Below are 18356 nucleotides of genomic sequence, written 5' to 3' on the forward strand. Positions count from 1 at the left end.
AGTAAGGGTTATGACCAGTATGCAGAATGGAGAAGCGTGTAAACGCCTAATCGCCCAAACATCCCTCGCTACAAAGGAGATGCGTTAATCTACCTTGTCGCCGCCACGGGCAGCTAGCTTGTTCTTGCCCTTTGCAAGTAATCCCTTCCCAACCTTGCCTGCCTTGCCACCGAAGACTCCTGCGGTGTGGAAGAATTCCTTCCCTTTTGCCTGGACTTGCTGAGTCGAGATTTTGGTACCAGAAGACGAGAAGCCTTGCGGCGAGCCAACGGGAAGGCCGGGAGATGTCTTTGGTCCGCTGGATCCGCCGGGACCACCACCGCTGACTGGTGTCGATGGTGCTGGTGGAGGAGTGGCATTCAGATACTGCTGATAATACGGTTGCTGAAGAGGTAATGGAGCACCACCAGTTACTCTACTAAACTTCGACCTTGCTGATCCGCTCGGCATTCTTCCCGCTCCCCATGAGCCCGAAACAATACCAAGTTCTGCAGGAAGTTCTGATTGCAGTTGTGACATCCAATCATCCAAACCAGAATCCATGGACGCAAATCGTTCTCTTGTTTCATTGAACGTTTTGATCCGCTCTTGAGGTGTTTTCATAGCAATGATTTCGCGAAAGGCAATCAGTCTGCCCGTTGGTGCAGGGGCTGAACTTGCAGATTTTTGCAAACGAGATACAGTGCTAGGAGAGCCGGGGGGGTGGGGAGCAATGTCAGGGGAGTTCTGGATGTCTTGTTGAGAGGATCGAGATGGATGCTCGTCCTCGGAAGGTGTAGGAGAGACAGGATCTGAAGATATTCGAGGATCTTTCTCCTCTGGTATAGACATGCGACGAGGTTTGTCTTCGGTTTTGTCCACGTAGGTGACTGGAGCTGCACCTGCCAAAGCCGCACCACCGGTCACAGTAGCAGCTTCTCTGACAAGATGATGCTCACCAGAAAAATCTTGTGAGAAATTGTGCTCCGGAGTTTGAGGCATTGATTTCTTATCACCCTCCGCTGGAACTTCAGACCCTGGCAATTCGCTGATCTCGGCACTCTTCGTTGGAGCATTCACGGTACAGAGGGAGCCTGTATCACGGTTCACACCTGCAGTAACGTTCTTAAGGCTTTGCTCCCAAGAGAAACAACTGTCAGGAGTAGGTTGAGGGGGTTGGACAGAGGCTGTACCACGGTTCACACCTGCAGTAACGTTCTTAAAGCTTTGCTCCCAAGAGAAACAACTGTCAGGAGTAGATCGAGGGGGGTCAAGAGAGCCTCCTTGCTGGTGACGAGAGCTCAAAGGAGCTATAACAGGGACAGGTTCATCAGTAGGAGCATTGATCTGTGTTGATGCTGGTGGAATAGTAGGGTCATCTTCGTCTTGCTCCGAATCCCAATAGCTGTCATATTCTTGAGGAAGGTATGAGCTTTCGCGAGTTCGGTTCGCAATACTTGCGCGGTTATCCGGTGTAGAGGATAGGTGACTGTCATTTTGGGCAGTGGCATCTGAGGGTCGAGGACTGAGACTTCTGACAATCTCTTTACGAAGCTTCTCGTTTTCCTCGTCATAATTCTGGCTGTCCGTAGGCACCGGCCTCGTAATTGTTTGCGTAGTATCTTCAGTGGCAGGAGCTTGCGGGATGTGGCCTGGGCTATCGCTGTGGGAATCTGTATTGGTGGAAATTTTGGGCGGAAGCGGGGAAAGCATGGACATGGCTGATACAGGTCTGTCAGTCACATCTGGACGCGGTTGAGACTGTGTGGGGGCTTCTTCACGCTGTCTTGGGTCTAGATTAGAATGCCTACTCCCTCCAGGTGACATCGCAGGAACACCAGACAGCGTCTTTGGCTCCTCGGCAGGTGGGTTCGGGCTCGCGTTAGTGATAGGCGTAAGATCACGTTTACCTTCGTCTCGTTGCTCGTACACAAGAGGCGCCTCGACAGCAGGAGTCTGGACAGTAGGCGCCCGAACAGCGGAGGGAGTATGGGTCTCGTTCTGTGCTGTTGTAGCGTAAGAAGTCCAGCCTCCTGGAATTGATGGACGGAAGCTATTTTCGCGCTCATTTATAGGGCGCGGTGCCTGGAAAGGCTCATCGTCAATGGGAGAAACGCGATCGTGAGGAATGTCGTCCACAGCAGCGCGTTGACCATGGGCAAGAGTATAAGAAGGTACCAGATCAGGGGTCCTTGCTGGGCTATTACGAGGACTTGGTGTGCTAATGTCTCGGCGATGACCTGGCTTAAATCCTGGAACAGATTGAGACGGGAGCCCATCTCTGCTGTCAACAGGAGTGTCTGGAGAAGCTGGTTCGGGAGCTTCCAAGATGGCTGAAGTGCGGTTTCGAGTTTCGGGAACTGCATGACTAGATACTCTGCTCATGATAGGACTGATACCGGTCGTCCCGGTGCTTTCACTATCGGTCCTCCTTACTCCACTATCACTTCTGGAAGCTGGGGTACTCGGATATGACTGGTCATCGGTTCGATCAAATGCTTGGTGCACAACAGAGTTAAACCCAAGTGACGGCTGACTTCGCAATTGTAACTCCTCTACAGGGGAGGATAGATGGGTATTGGCCGCTGGAGTGTTTTCTGATTCCTGTTTGACATCCTCCATATCTTGAGGAGCGAATAAATCCATGTCAAATCCTGACAATCTGTTGAGGTCTGGTAGCTTTGGGCTTGTCGATTGCAGCCTTCCGTCTTCTACATCGGGGTTTCGGGTCTGGACCGTAGTTTCTTCCTGGCTGGGTTTTCCTTCTTTAAGCGGATTGGAGCTCTCGAGATCATACTCGCTCCTCCTCTCCTTGACAGACTCCAGCATTGGCATCAAACGCGAACCCGAATCTCCAGATTCGTCATTTTCGAAACTATTCCTACTCTTAGCAGCACCACTCACACCCTCCGAGCCAGGCTTTGTCGGACCCTCAGACTTCACGGAAGAGCCCGTACTAGGTCTATGAGCCGAGTCAATAGACGCCCGTCGTTCCTCCTCGGCTCTCTTATATATCTCTGATGGCCTGGTAAAAGGATGTGGCTTGCCAGTAGTCGGAGACCCTTGTGGTTGAGCGCTTGTACCCGGAGAGGCAGATCGAGGTCCAGCCCATGGCTTTGGTGTAGCATCCCCGGAGTTTTGTTGTAGTATGTCTCCCAATGCAGGAGCGTTGGGCTGGCTCAAACTACTCCTACGAGGAGGGAATTTCTGGGTTTGGGTATCGGCTGCACTTTGGGGCGCGGGAGAAGAACGGGTGTTGAGCGGTGGAGGCACATCCGAAGGAGAATAATCTAGGGGGGCATGGTGATCGGTCGCAGTTGAAGGACTCTTTGTATCAGAAGTCAAAGAGCTTCCCCCAGTTTCGGGTCCTTCAGGTCTTGATAACAGGACATCTGCTTGTGCTGGTGAAGACTCCATCATAGGTGACAAGACCTGATTGGGGTTACGGAGACCGCCCGGACCTTGAGACGGTTGTTGGGTTCTTATCGACAGAGCTGGCGGGCCACTCGCATTTCGGACTGTCGGCTGACCAGTTATCTGAGAGAATCGTGTGGCAGGCGCATTCATAGCTGGTGGTGGTTGTGCCGTAGCGCTTGAGAAGTTCCGCGTCTCGTCGTCTGCATCGAAGGAGTTCGCTCGTGCTCGCGGATTGCTCGCCCCAGTTAGAGGGGGGAGGTCACCATTCTTCCTGCTCTCGGCCGCCGAGTCTACCTTTGAGGATCCTACGAGACTTTGACCTCGCTGTCGCATCCCGGTCGCTTTGGGTGCTGGCACAGGAGGTAAATCGTAATCGTCTTCGTCGCCCCAGTCATCGCCACCGTAGTCCACAGGTTTCGCTTCGGCCCATTTCTTCGTCTTCTGCCGGCTGACATTCGCCTGGTAGGAGACGGCGGACTGCGAAGTCCTGACTGCTGTTAGTCTGAAGTGATTGCTTGCCGCGAGGCAGGTGGGGAATGGGGACTGGGGAATGGGGACTGGGGAATGGGGAATGGGGAATGGGGAATGGGGACTGGGGACTGGGGAATGGGAATGGGGATATGGGTCAAGAGTCCTCACATTGGAGAAGCGTTGTCGAAAGTATTTGGGAATGGATGCGACATGTTTGGCGGGATATAGGGAGGTATATGTGTATCGGCTGGTACTTCACGAAGTCCTGTATTCCGGCTGTCGTGAACATGGGCAAGAAGGAGGGTGCATGGACGTTGGAAATCCGGGATTGCGTGTTGACGATCTTGGAAGACAATACGAAGTACGGAGTATGGGTTGCGTTACCCAGCTCTGCTCTGCGGTGTTGTTTCCTTCTCCTCAGCGAGGTTCGGTCCGTCGAGGGAAATGAAACTGAACGGAGAGATGCTATGAACAGCGACGCCGGGACACGGGGGGTTGGGTATTTCTATCGGGACGTGGGGAGGGGGAAGTTAGAAGTTGTTGATATATTTTCAGATCATGGTCCTTGATCTTAATCCAAGTCCTAGGCCTGACCCCTGTCGAGAATATGTACCCACATTATTCTGCACAGCCACGGGTTTTCACCAATCATAGACGAGTGTGGCTGCGTCTGTGCCACGCCTCGCTAGCTACACACACACTGGTCTGTCCCTATCTTTCGCATCCTTTTTTAGAAAACGTTTATGCAGGGGTTCCTTTCAACGACGAGTACCAACCAACTGTCCTATCCCCGCAAAGAGAGCTCAATCTCAATCTCAGTCTCAACTTCATCTTCAACTTTCAACTTCAACTTCAACTTCAACTTCACTTCAAAAAAAACCAAATCAAATCCTCCACTTTGAACTGTAAACATCCTAATTAGAGAATCTAGTCTTATCCCACATCGCGGACACTCCTTCCTTGATTTTCTTTGTCCACAATTCGAGCCGAGTCTATCGCTACCGCGCCACAGCGGCTCTCCATTCCAAACCAGCCCTTCCACATTACGCGCGAATCGAACAATCCAGCGCGGGCTTCGTCATCGTCATGGCCGTCTCATCCATCCAGGACCGGACCAACGAGTTCAGGTCCGTACTGGCACAGGCGCAAAAGAGACAGGCTTCGTCAAAGGTCGGCGCACAAAGACAGTCCCTTCTAACCGACTCGCAAAAGGCCGCTGCAGATGGCAGCGCAGATGGGAAACCCAGAAGGTCAGAGTTCGCGCGTAGGGCGGCGGAGATTGGGAGAGGCATTTCGACGACGATGGGAAAACTAGAAAAGCTGGCTCAATGTATACCTTTCCGTCCAGAATCCCTGCGGCGACATGCTGACCCAACGCAGTGGCCAAGAGGAAAACGCTATTCGACGACAGGCCGGTAGAGATCAACGAGTTGACATCCATCATCAAGCAAGACCTCTCGTCACTCAACCAACAAATCGGGGCCCTTCAAGCGATCTCCAGATCGCAACACCCTAAAGCCGACCAGGAAGGCGAGCACAACAAGAACGTGGTATATCTGCTGCAGGGGAAGCTTGGCGATATATCTCTAAACTTCAAAGATGTGCTCGAGGTCCGCACAAAGAACATCCAAGCCTCGCGCGCCCGGACAGAGAACTTCGTCTCCTCCGTCTCCGCGAACGTTGCCCCGCAAATACAACACTCCGCCTCGCCCCTATATCTCACTCCGAATCGTGGTTCTCCCGCGCCCGGCCAGGACCTGCTATCCTTGAATCCGGTGGGCGATCAGCAGCTACTGATGATGGAGGAGGCGCAACCGCAGAACTCATACATCCAGCAAAGAGGAGAGGCGATAGAAGCTATCGAGAGGACGATCAGCGAGCTCGGGGGTATTTTCGGCCAGCTGGCATCCATGGTCTCGGAACAGAGCGAGATGATCCAGAGAATCGATGCGAATACAGAGGACGTGGTGGATAATGTGGAAGGCGCGCAAAGGGAGCTGCTGAAGTACTGGTCGAGGGTGTCTGGCAATCGCTGGCTGGTTGCGAAGATGTTTGGGGTGCTGATGATTTTCTTTTTGTAAGTCATCATGTCGCTTTGGCCTGGATCTGCCATAATCTGCTACCCGGGGTCAAGGGGGAGAGAAACTATTGCTAACGTGATAACAGACTTTGGGTCCTCATCGCAGGATAGGGCTGCGTCTCGGAATCCAGCACGCACAACGCTCTCTCTTTTGTTCACCTGTACAATACTGTAGAAAGGCATGTGCTGAATATACCAACAATTCGCAGGCTTTACCTAGCCTATCCCTTCATCCCTTATTCCCCTATTTATTCTTTCCGCTCTTCGTCCATCAAACCCGTTTGTCTGTCTACCTTTGCCATCCGTCCCCCTCTTATATTCTCAGACTATAGACGCCACCACTACCAGTCAATCAATCAACACATCGGTCTACACCTCGCTATCGCTGATATCTTCTCTTGTTTAAATGACCTTGGGTTCTCGTGGCAGAAGATGAGAAACGTAACAGAGTTTGTTTTGGAACTTGGTCGTGTATATACTTATGTATATGTATAGGTATATATATATATATATATAAAGGTGTGTATATATTCCTTTATATTTTCTCCCTTAGCTAAGTTAACCCCAGCTTATGTTCCTCTCTCTCAATAAATTTCTAGGAAATTTTATATTTAATTATTCTTTTTCTCCCTCTTTTTCTTTGATTAGGTAAGGTACGTTTATTGTTTCCGTATCCATTTGGGGGGGGGGTCTATATATTCTATGAAAGAAACGTTTCATTATTGGGATTAAGATTGGAATATGCTTTTGTTTGAAATTTCATTGTGATTGCCTTTTTTTTTTTTTTTTTTCAAAAAAAAAAATTAAAATTTTAATAACCCCCCCCCCCCCCCCCCCCCCCCAAAAAAAGAAAAAGAAAACCCATTTGGGATTTGGGAATTGTTATTTTATCAAAGAAGATTACGTCCTTTTCTGAATTCATCTTCCTCTTACGAAGTTCCGGAAAATTACGTGTTGTGATGGAGGTGTAAAGAGATTATGATTTTATGGCTTTTGCTCTCTGTAGCGAATATCGAGTATCAGGGAAGGAGAGACGACGTATATAAATCCATGAATCCATATATATGTGTGTGTACGTGTATACATGTACAATTACATACTTCAATTTCATCATGCGGGGCCCCAGAGAGATATATACGTGTTCCTTTTCTGACGGATGGTATGGTCTGAATCATTTAACGGAAGTGGAGGAAGAGGCGATGCTACCTCTGGCTGTTCTTTTAGATATTCGTTATTCGGGTTTCGGGTTGTTGGGTCGGTGAGACGGGAGAATATAGATTTCTGGTTCTAATTTTTTTTTTATGAATGAATGATGAATGATGTTTGAAGAAGAGGATTGGATGTGGGGTACTGTTTTGAGATGTGGTTTAGGATTTGCGAGTTGTGGCTTGTAGCTTGTGGGATGGGAGGTGGAAGGTGGAAGGGATAATGGATAGGTAGGTAGGTGCGAGAAATGGGATGTGTATAAGGAGATGCAAATCATAAAAGGAATTGAGACTCGCTTACTTGTAGCAAGATACAAAGGCTCGCTCGATTGTGACCGTAACTTGAAGTTGTAAGATTGGGCTCTGATATACCTCTAGCAAGCTTAACGCGCTTGAAGTCAGACAGATAGACAGATAGACAGATAGACAGATATAAATATATGTATATACATATTTCAAATCAATGGCAGCGATTGTAATGTAAGTGGGAAAGAAGCGTTTGCCGCGAAGTTCTGCGGGTAATGATTTTGGATTGATGTGAAGAGAAAAGAAGAGGAAATAAAAGGGCTTCAGAGGAGGAGATGTGAGATGATGGTTCTTTTGGGTGGTATTGCGAGGGAAGAAACGCCTACTAACTGGTCACAAAAAAAGGGGGGGTGCCGGCTGCGTTTCTGGCTGCATTAAGCCGCAAGAAAAAGTTGGATATATGACTGTTAGCAAGATCCATACTTCTTTTCAGTCTCCGCTCAATACGCTCCTACGATATCACCCACCAGCCTCCTCTTCGCGAAATAACACAAACTCCCTATCCATCTGCCACACGTCAGCACTAACCACATCACCAGCCCACCCTCCCACCTCGCTTAGCTAGATTCAACCAAAACTTACAGCTGATCTCAAATACTCGCCATCCATCGAGTTGACAATCTCATCGGGACCTCCGCATCGCTAACATGCTCCTCTACCTAGTCCGGTCATCACCTGCAGGCGAAACTGCGCCGCCGAGACGCGGGGACTCCGTGCACGATGACGGCGCATCGACCTCCTTCCACGTGGCCTTGAGATCGAGATCGCCTTCCGTCATGGCTGTTTCTTTCTCGGCTTCGGCTGCGGTTGCGGCGGCCGGACCCGTGACGGAGCTGGGCGGTGCGCGGCTGCGGCCTGTCATCATGGCGATGAATTCTGCGCTGTCAGTTTGGAGTACACGGATGGGTAGTTAGGTTGGTAAGTAAGCAGGTAGGTGTGACCAAGGGGAGGAAAAAAAAGGGGAAAGTGGAAAGAAGGAAAAAGAAAGGAAAAGGGAAAGGTACCATCAAAATTGATAGTTCCATCGCCGTCTAGATCCACCTCCTTGATGATCTGCTGGAGCTCCTCCGCCGTAGGGTTCTGTCCCGACGCTTTCATCACGCGGCCGAACTCTTCGACCGTGATGTTGCCCCCTTGGTCCGTATCCTGCTCCCACCTACCTGTCAGCTATCATGACTGACTGACGAGTTTGAGATTTTGGAGGGGTAGTTCCGGAGGCGAGGAAAGGGTTCACTTGCGTACTGGTCGAACTCATGCTTCAGGATCTTGATCTCTTCTTCGGAGAGGTATCGTGTGGACTAAGCGCAAGAAACTCAGATCTGGAGTTAGTTGCATGGGATGTGACGTACCATTCTGGATAGATTTTGTTTTGGTATTTGGGGATCGAAGCTGGGTTTTGGAGATAGCTTTTCCTTTAGTTTTTTTAGTTTTTTTTCGCGTTGTGGGCTGTTGGTCACAGACAGAGAGATGAAAGAGAGGGGGAACAGATTAGAGGTTCGTCCAAAGAGGGGTCGCTAGTTGGACTTCAGAGGGGGGGGGGAAGAAGTATGTGAGGTGAGGATGTATCATGGTAAGCTCCTCTCTCTGCTAGAAGCCTATGTAGCCCCAAAGGTGGGACGTGCGCTCCAGTGCCCCCTGGTGGCCTCAGGCTATTACAGTTGGTGATAAAAGCTCAACTTGCTTTAGGATGATATTTAAATGAAACTGCCGATCACGTGATGTGGTTGATATGGGGGGGGCGACTTGAAACTTGGGCCTAAATGACTGACATCCTTATCTTCCATCCCGGTGTAACTCTGGCATAATTCCAATCCGAAAGTCTTCATTTCCTATCCAAACATGGCCTGATAAATTTATAGTGGGGAATCATCATCACCAAACCCTTGCGCCCTGTGCTAGACCCAGAGAGACTACTCACATTCAAACTCGGACCAAAAGACATCTAGTCCGGCTTTACCATCATCAGCGTCTTCAAACGTATCTGAAGATTCTTGCTGCAAATAGCGAGCCTTGTGGTCTTCCACTTCGCCTTCGTCCCTTCGATTACCGATAAACACAAGGGCTTGGAAGTGAAGCAGCCAGTATGCTAGGTAGGGGCCGATGAAAAGTATAGTGCGTCAACATAATCGATAGGGCTTAAGTCATTCAAGTACCTACGTCTTCGGCAGCAAAAAAAAAGTGCCGGTAAATTAGACGAAGATCAATATTGACTTCGCTTAACAGGTCTCGGCTACCATGTTCGTATATGCTCGACGCAGTTCCGAACGAGCAGGCCGATTCTGAACGGCCAAACCGATATCCCCCTTATTTTCAAAGACGTCTTGCGCGGTTAGAAGAATGATTACCAAGGGTCTACGAATAGTTCTGATTGACACCATCTCCCGTCGAGGGCGAAGCCCGCTCAGAACACATATCTAAAGTTCGGGTTCGCCCTATCCGTCAAGTCCTCAAACGCATGCACGAACTCCTGATCCCGCGCCTCTTGGATCCCCGCCTCGGCCAGGGCATCTTTCCTGCTGTTCTCGCGGCTCAGGTGCCACCTCAGTCCCAGGATCACCACCACCAGCAAGCTGTAGCACACCAGGTGCACCGTGAACGCGATCAGATATCTCGGCGCGTTCCACTTCAGGAATACCTGAGGACCGATGGCGTTCCCGGTAGCCCAGGCCACGAAATTTGTCGCCACGACGGTGGATTTCTTGGTCTGGCCCGCGATGTTGCGCGAGATCATCGACAGGGCAAGCGTCTGGGCCGACCAGAAGGAGAGCGTGATGTAGTAGGAGATCAGGAGCCCGACCTGTTGCGCCCGGCCGGTATTCTCGACCGTCATCAGGACGATGGTGCCGACGAACGACGGGACCACAAAGCCGAGCATCACGAGCAGGTTCTGGCCTGTCTTCCGGACCAGCCAGGCCGAGCCCAGCAGCACGAAGATGATGTAGAAGCCGAGGACCATGGCCAGCAGCTGCGTCTCCAGGATGGTAAAGTCGAAGCCGGTGATGATGATGTTGGCGAAGGCGCCGAGCCCGGATGTCGGGAGCGTGGTGGTGACCGCGATGCCGCAATAGCACCACGTCTGCGGGTCCCTGAACGCTTCGAGCATCTGCTCGCGCTTGAAGACTCGGTTCTGCATCCCGGTCTGGTTGCCGCGGACGCGCTCCACGAGGAGGACCTTGTCGTGTTCGGAGAAGCATTTGGCGCGCATGGGCGAGTCCGGGAGGTAGAAGAGGACGAAGAAGCCCCAAAGGATGGCGACGGCGCCGTAGGAAATGAAGAGGGCTTGCCATGATTTGAGAGGCCCGGACTTGAGCAGGGTGAAGCAGTAAGCGAGCAGACCACCAACTACTTGCTGGGCACCATTCATCATGTACCTGAATGGCGATTAACGCTGGTCTTTTCTGGGTTGCGAGCAACGCTTACCAGTATGACACCGTTGCGGCCTGTTCCTCCCTCTTGAACCACATACTGGACATGACGATGAAGATTGGTTGACAGCAGGCTTCGAAAATGCCGAGGAGTGTGCGGAGAGTGACCAGCGTTGTGAAGTTCTTGGCGACTGCATGGAGCATGAGGACCGTTCCCCATAGAATGATGTTGATGGAGAGGTACTTGGCGATGGGGACCCGTTGTATAATCCAGTTCGTGGGGTACTCGACGGTGAGTACAGCGATGTAGATACATGTTGTCAGCCAGGAGTACTGCGCGAGAAATAACGTCAGCAACCACCCTTAACTGTCACAAGTCCAAGTAGCAAAGGTAATTTACTTGTTGGCCAACCAGTCCAGTGTCCTTCTGGATGCCCATTATACTCGCAAAAGAAATAGTGCCCTTATCTAATGCTTGCAGAAAGTAAGTGATGATCATGATAACCAACACCCGTCGATTGATCAGCTTCTTCAAGCGCGAGTTGGTCGCTTCATCAATGTCAATACGGACGTCGCTTGTGTACTTGGCGACCTCCTTATCGACCTGGTTGAAGTCCGTTGCATCTTTCCCGCCATACTCCCGACGCTCGACATGCGCAATTCCGACATCTGTGTCTTTTTTAGGGGTGTCCTTGTGAACTTCTGGGGAACCGGAGTTGGTGATCTCTGCCGCCATTTCGAAAGGCTTGACCTTGTGGGAAGGGGTTTCCAAGACCCAAAACAAGAGTAACAGCAGCGCGAGAAAGAGAATCAAGAAGAGGGAAAGAAAGTCTTGCACACAGCACAAGCTCCCCAGACCCCAAACCCCAGACACATGGTAAGCTAAGCCAACCCCACCAAATGGGCTCAATACGACGCCGCTACTCCCAACATCAGGATCCCACTGTTCATCCGCACGAATCAATCACCCCGATATCTCCATGCTACTACATTAGTCGTGCAGCTTGCAATTCATAAGCGGCTCTGCAGCTCCCAGCTCAACCAAGCACAGGCCTCCATGGCTTTGGTATGATGCTATTTCGCCAGCCAAGCACCTGTACAATTCGTGGAAAACGACATCTCCGAAAGCGCGAGAACGCCTCCTTCCCAGAGACGTTGTCGGGGCAAAAGAATGCGCAGGAGATGATGGGGAAAAACTTGACGTAAGTGGAAAACTTCGCCTAACCGAGGACTAGAGCGTCGCTTAATAAAGGGGTAGATGTGTACTTGACTGGGAGCGGGGTCCCCCTCATTTGGATCCAACTTCGGGGGATTGATGCACCGAGTGGAATGCTAGGAACATCCACAGTTCTCGAATCTCTCCCAATGGCTCGTGAAAGTCCAGAAACTCCAACCCGAGATGAGCTCCAACATTGTAAGATGTTCTCTCTCCAAAATCCTTCCAAATTCATGACCATCTGTCCCTCTTGAGATTTCAGCAGACGTACGAGAAAGATTCCCAATTGAGTGGACAAAAAAAAAAAATATGCCGACTACGTACGCCGACATAACGTCGGCCTCCGTCCACGATGCCATCGCCCTCCTCACCCACAACCTGGTCAACATAACCGACACGACCGGCCAATTCCTCATGACCCTCCCCGACGGCCGCGTGATCGACACCAAGGGCTGGAACGACTGGGAATGGACGCACGGCATCGGTCTCTACGGGCTGTACAAGTACTATTCCCTAACCAACTCTCCCGAGACTCTCAAGATCGTTGAAGACTGGTTCGCGAGCCGCTTCGCCGCGGGCGGGACGACGAAGAACATCAACACGATGGCGGCGCTTCTCACGCTCGCCTACGTGTTCGAGGAGACGGGCAACAAGACGTATCTGCCGTGGCTGGACAGCTGGGCCGAGTGGGCCACGTACGATCTCGAGCGGACCGAGTATGGCGGTATGCAGCACATCACGTATCTGACGCCCAACACGCAGCAGCTCTGGGACGACACCTTGATGATGACCGTGCTGCCGCTGGCGAAGATCGGGAAGGTGCTGGGTCGACCGCACTATGTGGAGGAGGCCAAACGGCAGTTCCTGATCCATATCAAGTATCTGTTCGATACGCGGACGGGGCTGTGGTTCCACGGCTGGTCTTTTGAGGATGGGGGCCACAATTTCGCGAGGGCGCGGTGGGCGAGGGGGAATTCGTGGGTGACGATTGTCATTCCGGAGTTTATCGAGTTGCTCGATCTTCCTGCGGCGGATCCGTTGAGGATACACTTGATCGATACGTTGGAGGCGCAATGTCGAGCATTGAAGAAGTACCAAGATAAGTCGGGACTTTGGAGGACATTACTGGATCATGATGACGAGGGCTCGTATGTGGAAGCTTCTGCAACGGCGGGGTTCGCATATGGAATTCTGAAGGCGGTCAGGAAGAAGTACATAGGTCCCGAGTACGAGGAGGTTGCTGTGAGGGCCATCAAAGCGGTGATGGGGCAGATTGATAAGGAAGGGGAGCTGCAGAACACGAGTTTCGGGACGGGAATGGGTGATAGTCTGCAGTTCTACAAAGACATCCCAAGGACGAGTATGCCGTATGGGCAGGCCATGGCTATCATGGCACTAGGAGAGTTCTTGAGGAAGTTCTTTTAGAATCAGGATCCAACTGAAGATAGTTTGGGCTCTGCGTTGAGGTTCGCGTGCAATTCACGACTAGGTGTGTATTGTACCTCGCTTCGCCTGTGACAACGTCAACACTGGAAAGATGCTCATCAAGCTTTTGACATAGCGCTACAGTTTTGCGTCGGTTATTGAAGTCCTTATTTCCAAAATCTTTTCTCCCGTGCAATCTTTGCACCGTTCCGAGCGGCTTTCCTACACGTAATGATATTGCCGCGGAATTGGTCGCACATCGTATTCGTTACACTCCAGAATGTGGAAATGTCTGACTGCCGAACAAAAAAATTGTGCAAATTATTTCACATACAATCCAAGCTTGTCTACTGCACCAGGCCACCACCGCACCAAGCTGGACAGAGATGCCGTCACGAAATACGTGAAACATATATATTTATATATATTCATGCCAGTTTTCACCTTCACCTGATCAGCCACCTATTATTTAAATCCCGTCTCTCTCCGTTCTCCACGCCGAGCGACGAATCGATAGCGGCCCAAAATCACGAGGTAGCATCAGCTCCCGCAATAAGTATCAGTCGAGTAAAGACCGGTGTACCCCTCTAACGGCATACATACACACAGTAGTAGTACATGCACAGCGACACCCGGATACCGTACTCCGTATACCCAAGCTCTCAGCAACCAACAGGTCACGGATAGAATCGTAACCTAACCCAACGGGGGACCCAAATAATCGAATAAGTAAATAGGTTTCGCCGCCGGGCTCCGACCGAGATGTGTGATCACCTTTGGCTTCAGCTTCAGCTTCTCGAAAGCAGGATCCCATTCCCCAAGTATGTAGAAGATGGCTCTTCCAGTCTCTTTGCTTCGCGAGCGTCGAGCGGCGAGGCGGGCTGGCAGGGTTGTGTGTCTGTCTGGTCTTTGGCGAAGGCGAATGCGGTTCTCAATGCAATGCTGCGGGAAGTAGCACGGCACCCAATGGATTGGTTCTTTTGCGAATGAGTTCTTGTGAATGAAATCGATAAGTACCTAACTAACTATCTCCCTCCAACCTCCCCATTCCCGATCCTCCCCCCCACACCCCCCCTAAAGCAAAACGAAGACTAAGCAAGTGAGTAAGTACCTAAGTCAATCAAGCACTGATATAATCAAATAGATGGATAAATATCCTAGATAGCAAGTCTCCCTCCCTCAATCCCTCTCTCGCATCCCTCGCTTAATTCACTTCCTTCCGTCCGTCCGTACGTACGTACGTACCCACATAAGCGAGAAAAAGAAGAAAGAAAGAAAAAAAATATATATTGGGAGAGGAAAGGAAGAAAGGGGGGGAGGATTGGAGGAGGAGGAGATACCTCGAAAAGGCAAGATCTAACCAATAATAAAAACCAAAACCGGTCTTCTCGAGACTGTGGTGGGTACCATTGATCCCTTTCTGGAATTAAAACATAAAAACTTCGTATTGGTGGTTCAAAGGGTGGAAGACAAAGGGAAAAAATGTCATTCGTCACGATGGCAGGTACAGTAACTTAGTCATAATCAAGCAGAGAAATTCATATCAACTACTTCGTACTATAATATCTAAAGATTGAAACTATCAAAGCAGTAAAATCTGGTATATCGTCAAGAAAGATCCACCTCCTAAAGTCTGGGACGGCTGCTGCCTCCACTGGCCGTCAAATCAAACCGATCAAGATTCATAACCTTGTCCCACGCAGCTACAAAGTCCCGGACGAACTTCTCCTGGCCATCAGCGCTTGCGTATACCTCAGAGATAGCGCGCAACTCAGCGTGCGATCCAAAGACCAAATCAGCACGAGTACCAGTCCACTTCTTGGCACCGGTCTTCCGGTCAACACCCTCAAAGGTATCCTTGTCAATGGCCTTCCATGAAGTGCTCATGTCGAGGAGGTTGACAAAAAAGTCGTTGGAGAGCTTGCCGGGGGTGTTGGTGAAGACACCATTGGCGGATCCGTCGTAGTTGACGTTCAGAGTGCGGAGACCACCAACCAGGACGGTAAGCTCGGGGGCAGTGAGAGTGAGGAGGTGGGCGCGGTCAATCAGGTACATCTCGGTAGTGACTCGGCTGTTGGACTTGCCGTAGTTGCGGAAGCCGTCGGCGATGGGCTCCAGATGCTCGAAAGATTGAATATCAGTTTGCTCTTGGGAGGCGTCGGTACGGCCGGGCGTGAACGGCACGGAAACACCTGACGCCTTTTCAAGGGCTGCAACACCGGCGAGAACAATGAGATCAGCCAAAGAAACCTTCTTGCCACCGGATGCAGCACCGTTGAACTGCTGTTGAACGCCCTCCAAAACGCTGAGAACCTCAGCCAGTTGGGCTGGGTTGTTGACCTTCCAGTCTTTTTGAGGAGCAAGGCGAATCCGAGCACCATTGGCACCTCCACGCTTGTCGCCGCCGCGGAATGTGGAAGCTGAAGCCCAGGCAGTCGAGATCAGCTTGCTGGGGCTGACACCAGCACTGAGTATCTCCTTCTTCAGAGCGGCGACGTCCTTCTCATCAATGCTTGGATAGTCGGCCTTGGGAACTGGGTCCTCCCAGATGAGTGTCTCAGATGGGATTTCGGGTCCCAGCCAGCGGGATCGTGGACCCATGTCACGGTGCAGCAGCTTGAACCAAGCACGGGTAAAGGCGTCCTCGAGAGCACCTTGGTCTGCAGCAAAACGACGGGCAATCTTCTCATACTCTGGGTCGAAGCGGAGAGCGAGATCAGATGTCAACATGTATGGCTTCTTCATCTTGGTGGGATCGTGCGCATCAGGAATGATTTCCTCGGCGTCTTTGGCAACCCACTGGTTGGCACCAGCGGGAGACTTGGTAAGCTCCCACTCGTACTTGAACATGTTGTTGAGGTAAGAGTTGCTCCACTGGACGGGGGTACTGGTCCAGGTGACCTCAAGACCCGAGGTAATGGTATCTGCGCCCTTTCCAGACTTGAATTTGTTCTCCCAACCGAAGCCTTGAGACTCAAGGCCAGCGGCTTCTGGCTCCTTGCCAACATTGTCAGCTGGACCAGCACCGTGGGTCTTTCCAAAAGCATGACCACCAGCAATGAGGGCGACAGTCTCCTCATCGTTCATCGCCATACGACCGAACGTGGTTCGGATATCTCTTGCGGAGGCGACTGGATCAGGGATACCATCAGGGCCCTCGGGGTTTACATAAATTAAACCCATGTGCGCAGCCGCCAGCGGCTTCTCCAGATCGCGAGAGTGGATGTCAGAGTGCTCCTTCTTTGACTGATCACCGTCGACGACGCCGTGGCCCTCGATACCTTCTTTACCATCAGAGTAACGGACCTCATTGCCCAACCAGGTACTCTCGCCACCCCAGTAAACAGACTCGTCAGCCTCCCACGTATCAGGACGGCCACCCGCGAAACCGAAGGTCTTCAAGCCCATAGACTCGATAGCCACATTTCCAGCAAGGAGGAAGAGATCCGCCCAGGAGATCTTGTTACCGTACTTCTGCTTGATGGGCCAGAGGAGACGACGGGCCTTGTCGAGGGAAACATTGTCAGGCCACGAGTTGAGGGGGGCAAATCGCTGTTGACCTGTGCATGATCAGTCTTTGAACCTCGACGGCAGTCTGCAGAAGCCCTCACCTTGCCCGCCACCTCCACGGCCGTCAAATAAACGGTATGTACCCGCGCTGTGCCACGCCATTCGGACGAACAGCCCACCGTAGTGACCGAAGTCCGCCGGCCACCAGTCCTGGGAGTCGGTCATCAAGGCGGTCAGGTCCTTCTTCAGGCCCTCATAATCCAAGCTCTTGAACGCTGCAGCGTAGTCAAAGTCCTTGCTATACGGGTTGGTGACGGAGGTGTGCTGGCGGAGAATGTTGAGCTTGAGCTCGTTTGGCCACCAGTCGCGGTTCTTGGTACCGCCCATACCAATATTGGACTTCTTGATGGGACACTCTGCCATGGTGGTTGTTTGGATAGTGGATGGAAAAGTGAGGCTATTCAGAGAAAGGGGTTGATTCTGTAGGTATGCTTTTGGTTGTGGTTGTGGTTGTGGTTGTGAGAGAAATGGTATGACAAGATGAGATGTGAGCAAAAGATGTGCAGCGACTCGACTTGATAATCATCCTCGCACTTTCCGTCTCGCCCCTCAATCGCCATCATGATTATGTCAGCCCGACCCCGCTTGTACCCCACCCGATGCACGCTGGCCCGCTGGCCCGCTGGCCCCTCCCCCCCACCCCAGATTCGGCGTCTGGCCGCGTCTATATTTCCAATCATGCTGGCCCATCAGAAGCGACGTGGTGGACCCACCCAGCTGTGAGTGGCCATGGACGATTGCAACATCTGGCCCGGGAGCGCCGGTGACCCTGTGCTGAGGGGGCGTGCGTTTCATTCCCCACACCACTCTTGCTACGTAAAGCTATCGTTATCCGGCAGTTGCGCATGGATTTGCATTTATCCAAGGAAGGCTTCGAAAATCTTCGCTCCATGAGAGAGGGGCACGTCTGACTCGGTTTAGTCATGTGATTGAGATAAATCTAAGGTAATCATACGAAGGTCTACGAAGTATACGAAAGAAGGTCGTGACCTCGCTCACCAGTATATTATGTAATGCTATGTACCTACCTACTGTATGTATCCCCCATGGAATAACATCGTCCGTATAGCAGGCCAGGCAATCCGATCGCCACCATCGAATCCGACAGGATCTTCTTCCGGGCAATCCTGGCACACTATTTCACGCCTCACAACAACCGAATCTAATACCGGTATACGAGGTATCTGCCGCATAAGCCGGTTGCATTGTTCTATTGAAACTCCCCTGTCCTTCCCCCTAGTCGAAGGCGGGATCGACCACGTCCTCAAGACCACAATCGGCTATGGAGGTCCTTTATACCGGTATGCATCGAGGAAAAGCCG

The 18356-nt window shown here is 51.4% G+C and overlaps 6 protein-coding genes across 6 annotated transcripts; 2 read left to right on the forward strand and 4 right to left on the reverse strand.

The window, feature by feature from the left end:
• Positions 1-84: 84 nt before the first annotated feature.
• On the reverse strand, positions 85-4079 carry L3040_006235 (uncharacterized protein; the record flags this gene model as incomplete). Its single annotated transcript, XM_066157000.1, has 3 exons — positions 85-1700; positions 1791-3883; positions 4036-4079. The coding sequence occupies 3 exons, from the start codon at positions 4077-4079 to the stop codon at positions 85-87; spliced, it is 3753 nt and encodes a 1250-aa protein (XP_066011344.1).
• An 874-nt stretch (positions 4080-4953) lies between these two features.
• L3040_006236 (uncharacterized protein) lies at positions 4954-6058 on the forward strand (the record flags this gene model as incomplete). Its single annotated transcript, XM_007292354.1, has 3 exons — positions 4954-5197; positions 5248-5944; positions 6034-6058. The coding sequence occupies 3 exons, from the start codon at positions 4954-4956 to the stop codon at positions 6056-6058; spliced, it is 966 nt and encodes a 321-aa protein (XP_007292416.1).
• Positions 6059-7917: 1859 nt separating this feature from the next.
• L3040_006237 (uncharacterized protein) lies at positions 7918-8810 on the reverse strand (the record flags this gene model as incomplete). The annotated part of the gene is made up of 6 exons (XM_066157010.1): positions 7918-7965; positions 8041-8090; positions 8134-8334; positions 8463-8604; positions 8697-8756; positions 8808-8810. The coding sequence occupies 6 exons, from the start codon at positions 8808-8810 to the stop codon at positions 7918-7920; spliced, it is 504 nt and encodes a 167-aa protein (XP_066011345.1).
• Positions 8811-9859: 1049 nt separating this feature from the next.
• Positions 9860-11559, reverse strand: L3040_006238 (uncharacterized protein; the record flags this gene model as incomplete). The annotated part of the gene is made up of 3 exons (XM_007292356.1): positions 9860-10829; positions 10879-11156; positions 11224-11559. The coding sequence occupies 3 exons, from the start codon at positions 11557-11559 to the stop codon at positions 9860-9862; spliced, it is 1584 nt and encodes a 527-aa protein (XP_007292418.1).
• Positions 11560-12348: 789 nt separating this feature from the next.
• On the forward strand, positions 12349-13626 carry L3040_006239 (uncharacterized protein; the record flags this gene model as incomplete). The annotated part of the gene is made up of 3 exons (XM_066157024.1): positions 12349-13442; positions 13488-13528; positions 13601-13626. 3 exons carry the CDS (start codon positions 12349-12351, stop codon positions 13624-13626), a joined length of 1161 nt encoding a protein of 386 aa, XP_066011346.1.
• Positions 13627-15090: 1464 nt separating this feature from the next.
• L3040_006240 (uncharacterized protein) lies at positions 15091-17397 on the reverse strand (the record flags this gene model as incomplete). The annotated part of the gene is made up of 2 exons (XM_007292358.2): positions 15091-17024; positions 17076-17397. 2 exons carry the CDS (start codon positions 17395-17397, stop codon positions 15091-15093), a joined length of 2256 nt encoding a protein of 751 aa, XP_007292420.2.
• Positions 17398-18356: the final 959 nt, after the last annotated feature.

This window comes from Drepanopeziza brunnea (genome assembly GCF_022702325.1).
Source record: "Drepanopeziza brunnea f. sp. 'multigermtubi' strain 214-2 chromosome Unknown ctg10, whole genome shotgun sequence".
Classification (NCBI taxonomy): domain Eukaryota; kingdom Fungi; phylum Ascomycota; class Leotiomycetes; order Helotiales; family Drepanopezizaceae; genus Drepanopeziza; species Drepanopeziza brunnea.